Raw genomic sequence first — 6,000 nt, forward strand, 5'->3', positions numbered from 1 at the left:
TAAACTTAATGTTTTGGTAACCAAATGATTCATCTTTTAGTTTGCATGCTTACTCCGATGAAGATTTTGGAGAATGCAAGTTAGATAGAAAAAACACTTCCAGGACATGTACATTCTTATGGAATATGCTTTTTTTTTCTCTAAGAAACAAAATAATGTTTCTTTATCCACCACCGAGGTAGAATATGTTGCCGTCGGTAGTTGTGCCCAAATTCTTTGGTTGAAGCAACAATTAGTAGATTATGGAATTGACATGGATCACATTGCAATCAAATGTGATAACACTAGTGCAACATGGTTAACCAAAAATCTTATCCACTCTATAACAAAGCACATAGAGATTAAAAACCAATTCACCCTCTTTTGGTGATTATCGAGCTTAACACATTGTGTTTGAGGAAAAGGTAATGGTGGGTTTAATACAATACTTGGCCCTAGTATCAATTGTGTGGCAAACTTAGCCACTTTATGTTCAAGTGCTTTTACCAGTTTAACCCTTTTTATTGGTTTATCTACCAGACCTCCTAGTCAATTCTAAAACCCATCTCTTACCATAAATGCAAACACTTGCACCTATGTCCCTTCTTCAGCTAACACTTACCTTCCCTTTAGCAAATTTTTAGCTCCACCTAACACCACTCAGTTTCCTTTCCCCACGCCACTTATTCCGCCATCTAATCCTTCTTTTGTAGCAATTTTGCGTGTTTCTATTGTCTTTGATTAGTCTCATTAGTTTTCCCTTTTCATATACACCACTTAACTTAAATAATCTTTTGGTCCTACACATTCAATTAATATTGTGACAACCTTAGCCACACTAGAAATGGTGTGGGATGTAACTTGGTATCTAGATACAGGGGGCACCAATTACATCACCAGTGACCTTAGTGCTTTGTCCAATGGGTCTTCATATAGGGTCCAGATATGGTTTAAGTTGGAAATGGTGCTTATATTCCTATTACTCATATAGGGTACATGTATGGTTCAAGTTTATCTAGAGTAGGAGACCATGCCTACCCGCACTATTACATCATAGCTTTTGTAGTGGCTACTTGGTCCAAAGGATATGGGAATTACTACCTTTCATAGAAGTCATTAAAGATTGTCCAAACAGGAATGATACCCTCATTTTATTGGTGTGCTCAATTGTTTAAAGTTTTGCAGAGTGTTTTTACTCAAATTTGGATGATTATATCCAAGCATTTTCAACGTATCAAATCACTACTAATGGTTGAGCCTGCAACAAAACATGGCCTTTACCTTGAATTGATGCTCATTTGATCATAGAAACCATGTTAAACCGCTTACGTTTGGGAGGTCTTTAGTAGATCATACTTTGTTGTTTCATATGATGTTGGCCCCTATTCTTTTGGTTGTTTTATTGTAATTACTAATAGTCATGGATCAATCCTTGTTTTGCTAGTTCTTGTTGTTTGCTCGTTTGGAACAATTCTAGGTTTTGGCCTTTTTGAATCATTGGCATGTTTGTTTGTTTGTTTGTTTTTTTTTTTTTTTTGCAGTCTGAGTGACTAATAAATTTATTTCATGATTGGAAAAAAAAATTATCCTTTATTAAAGAAGAAATTATTTGTTTCACAATAGTGAAAAAATGTGAATAAGTTAAATAGAAATATTTAATTTAATTTTATTTAGCATGCTTTGAAAAGAATACCTACTTAACTCGTTAAATAACATGTTAGCTTTCTTTCTTTTTTTCAGGGATGTTTCAAAAATCTAATAATTTACTATGCATATTTTATCCAAAAATCAAAATATATTCCAAGTAAATTAAAATTAAAATTTGAGAATGTGGAATTGTGAGCTGGTTTCATCAAATTGAGAACGAGGCCCATGTCATATAGTTCATTTGAGCTTTCCTAGAACCTAATGATGGATGGACTTGAACTTATACTTAGATAGATCTCCTAACCCACTACATTAAAATTTTAATCTATTTGTGGAGTTTTTCTTATTTAATTCCACTTAAGAATCAACAATATAATAATATCCATTAATTCTTATGATTATTATACTCTTACACCATTTGGACATGTGGTGTCTTGGGAAGTTATTTGAGAAAGACTCGTGAATGGCTACCCATTCCATAGCGCTCGATTGGTCTCCCACCTTGCATCGTCCGACTGGTCACCTAGTGACCAACTACTCGTGCACTGCAATCGCCATCAGGTCACCAACTTTTAGCAAAAACACACTTACCATCAAAAAGGGATGACTAGGGACCGCTGAGATATAACAACTTTGTACTACCCCATCCAAGGGAAAGTCAGAGCAGTACCACACTTGAGGACAACCGACTTGCCACCTGGCTAACCACACGAGTGAGCCACCACCCATACTGTCGGTGATGTGGCACCACCAAGATGAGACTAGGCATGAGATCTTCCCCTATAAATACCCTGAAGAACAATGAAGGAATAATTTTTTACTCTCTCAACATCCTTAAGCATTTATATACAACACTCAGTCTCCCTTGCCTTCAAGGATACTTTACTCCTCCTCTACTTTCTTAAATTTTTTGACTCTTTATCTAAGTGAATTCGCCTCCTCGTCACCAATTTTCTCTTTTATCCCCTTCTTTATTGTACACTTATATCAGCGATTATTCAGAATAAACGCACAAAGTAACAAAAGAAATTGGTTGGACATGGACATGCGTATAATATATAATAACTTAATATGGCCTTGAAGTTAGATGAAACGCAAGCATAAATAAATAAATAAACCAACACCTGAAGCGGTGTATGGCAAAGAGGCAGAACATAAGGCAAAGCCCAAAGGCATCTCTTAATTCTAAAAAAACTAATAAGAGTGTCAAGTCCACCACCAACCTCCATCAAGTGCGGTTTGTTGTTGATACATTGACTCACTACCATCTTTGATACCGAAGCTGAAACTACACTCTTATATGCTCTCGACGCCCCCTTTCTTTTTTTTTTAAAAAAAATTATTTTTTCTGTTCAATATCGCATGGTTCCCTTTTTATTGGTCTCATAAATATATTAATAAAATATTATTTATTTTAATTTAAAAAAAAAAACCACGACAGTGGTACACTACACTCCGGACTCACCAACCCCACCAAAAATATAAACAAAACCCTATTGTATGTAGTTGCACTCCATAATACGAGGTGTCCAACACAGAAGCAAGCAGCTAGCAGTTTCCTTTGAATTATACTACTATAACTCCACCACTTTCCACCAGATTTACATTGCAGATGGCTTCATCAATGCTGTGGGCTTCAAGGGCGGCTTCTTACCTCAGGATCTCTGTCTTCCACAGAGGCTTTTCCACTGGTAATTACTTAACTTTTCTCCTCTCTGTTGTTTTCATGGTTTCTTAAATGATCGCGAGGACCCTGTTATCTATAGAATGGTTTTGGGTTTGGATCGAAATCGGGATCTCGTGTCTGGGATTGATCCAAGGCTTTACCTTTCAGAAACAAATAAAAAAAATCAAATCGATTTATGTGACTGGCTTTTTCTTTTCTTTTGCTATACATGGTGTCAAGATGTTTTGGATTTATGTTTTGTGATCGATATATACATGTCCCAAATTTCCGTAATTTAGGATTGTGTTTCTGATCGATCATTTTCATAACTTTTTCTTTCGGTTTGATTTAGATAAAAAAAAAACCATCATAAAGATTAAAGTAGCCTAAAGCCTTTCATTTGTTGGGATTCAAACAACCTTTCATAATTTGCTCTCCATGTAGCACTTGTACGGCTAGAGATATGTTTAATACTTGAGCATTAGAGCGTTAGGACTAATAGTGATCTAATGGTGATTACATCAGTGAAACGGTGAAGGGTATAGCGTATAGTGTATAGTGTACAGTGACACCTTGCAACTATTGCTGCTGTTGCTTGAAGCAATGGTGGTTCATTTCTCATCAAAATGATGATGTTAGAGTTTTGACTGAATTGTTTGCCTTATTTGGTAATGAAAGAACAAAAAAAATGTGAAGAAATCAGGAAATAGCAGTCAAAATTACAGAAATTGTATGCGCACCTTTTGTTGGTGTATCAAAACAAATAGAACCGAGCACGAGGATTCGGTATTGCTGCAACACCAATATACTGCAACTGATTAATGGGATGTAATGTGCATGCAGAGACATGGAATTTTTTTTTATCCCTCATATTCGTTCTGATTCCTTGTGCTAATAAGCTATGCAGTCCAATTGCCATTAGTTGCGGTTTTTTTTTAAACAGAGACATGGAATTGTCTTGGATTTTTGCCCACTAATGGCAAATTAGCAGACACTGATAGGGTTCTTAGCATGTTTATGTTCTCAACCTTTGGTGGCTATCTTATATGTGATCTTACAGTTCATGGTGATTTTCTGTATCATTGAGGTTCACATCTGGAGCTAATATTAGCAGTATGCAACCGTTTTCACTATGATATAACTTCATATTTTGCTTTCTGTGGAAGCATGGTTCCTTGTTCCTTAAAAGAACAAGAAAGCACCTAAGAGGCTAAGACCAGTTATATGATGCCTGTATTTAACTGGATATTCAATTGTTTTAATCCCTTAGTCAGCTGCAATTTATGGTTTAATTTGTGTCTAGAGTTGTAAGTACTTTATCCCATTTTCATTGTTATTGCTTATTGTTTGTATTACAGTAGCTAATGCATCTCTTCCGTTTTCTTCCAGTTCTAAAGGATCTGAAATATGCGGATTCTCATGAGTGGGTGAAGGTTGAGGGTAACTCTGCCACTATTGGTATCACTGATCATGCTCAAGATCATTTAGGTGATGTTGTGTATGTTGAATTACCCGAAGTGGGAGCTGCTGTAAAGCAAGGTGAAAGTTTTGGAGCAGTTGAAAGTGTCAAGGCTACAAGTGATGTTAATTCTCCTGTTTCAGGAAAAGTGGTTGAAGTTAATGATGAGCTCAGTGGCTCTCCTGCTAAGGTTAGCTCTTCCATCCTATCATAGACTATTCCTTTCGAAATTTCATTAATTCAATTATATTAATTGTGTAATGGTGTCTGCTAAACTGGGTTAAGCTTTTCACCGTGTGAAGTGTCCTCCACTATGCATGTGCTTGTGTCTTTCCCATAGTGCCCGTGTTCTTCCATACATCAATGCCTGTTTCATAAGGATGTTAGTACCCAACATTTCATTAATCTTGATCGTGAATGCTACTAGTGGTCCATCCAATACTTCATTCTTTTCGCCTTTTGGTTGAGCTTAACTACCTGCAACTGCCTCATGTTGAAATGTAGCCAGAGTCTTGATTGGATCATTTGAATGTTTCAAGTGTTTCTTTTAATTGCTTTTAGTAATATATCCTTCACTTTTGCTTATGTCCGCAATCTTTGTTCACCACAATTTAGGTTAACTCAAGTCCATATGAGGATGGATGGATTATAAAGGTTGAGATGAAAGATGCTGGGGAGTTGAAGAACTTGATGGACTCAGAAGAATACTCTAAGTTCTGTGAGGAAGAAGATTCAAAGCACTGAGAGCAGATGCCCTGGCGATGTTGGATGTCGGGTTCTATGCAAAGAGAGATAACCGGGAAGACGACTGGTTGAGAATTGTAGCTTTCTTGTTGATGTTTCCAAACTATTATCAGACTATGTAGTTTAATGTCCCCGTATTTGGGTTTCGATTTGGTGTCATGTTTTCTTGGAATAAATTATTGGTTTGGGGTTTGGAAATGAGTGATTTAACTATCACTAGTGTACCAAATTTGGGTTTTGATAAGGAAATGACGCTGAAAAGTGAAGCATTTCAAACATTTCGAGGTTAATGCTGGCTGATATATTTATGTATCCGTTCAAATTACAATGATGGTGAATGGTTGGGGCCTGAGGTTCTTAACTCTTGTTTCCTCAGCATTAGGCCTTTCATCTAGTCCTATCCATCCAAAGGCAGAGCTATCCATTAGACTTTGAGGTCTTTCATTTTCATCTCTTGAAACATTATCGATATTTAACTGAAATAGGATTTGAATTATAATATTTA

General features: G+C 36.2%; 1 protein-coding gene across 1 annotated transcript; it reads left to right on the plus strand.

The window, feature by feature from the left end:
• The first annotated feature begins 2,908 nt into the window (after positions 1–2,908).
• LOC105763056 (glycine cleavage system H protein 2, mitochondrial) lies at positions 2,909–5,773 on the plus strand. Its single transcript, XM_012581102.2, has 3 exons — positions 2,909–3,317; positions 4,682–4,941; positions 5,367–5,773. The coding sequence occupies exons 1-3, from the start codon at positions 3,239–3,241 to the stop codon at positions 5,493–5,495; spliced, it is 468 nt and encodes a 155-aa protein (XP_012436556.1). The 5' UTR covers positions 2,909–3,238; the 3' UTR covers positions 5,496–5,773.
• The last annotated feature ends 227 nt before the right edge of the window (positions 5,774–6,000 follow it).

This window comes from Gossypium raimondii, chromosome 12 (assembly GCF_025698545.1).
Source record: "Gossypium raimondii isolate GPD5lz chromosome 12, ASM2569854v1, whole genome shotgun sequence".
Classification (NCBI taxonomy): domain Eukaryota; kingdom Viridiplantae; phylum Streptophyta; class Magnoliopsida; order Malvales; family Malvaceae; genus Gossypium; species Gossypium raimondii.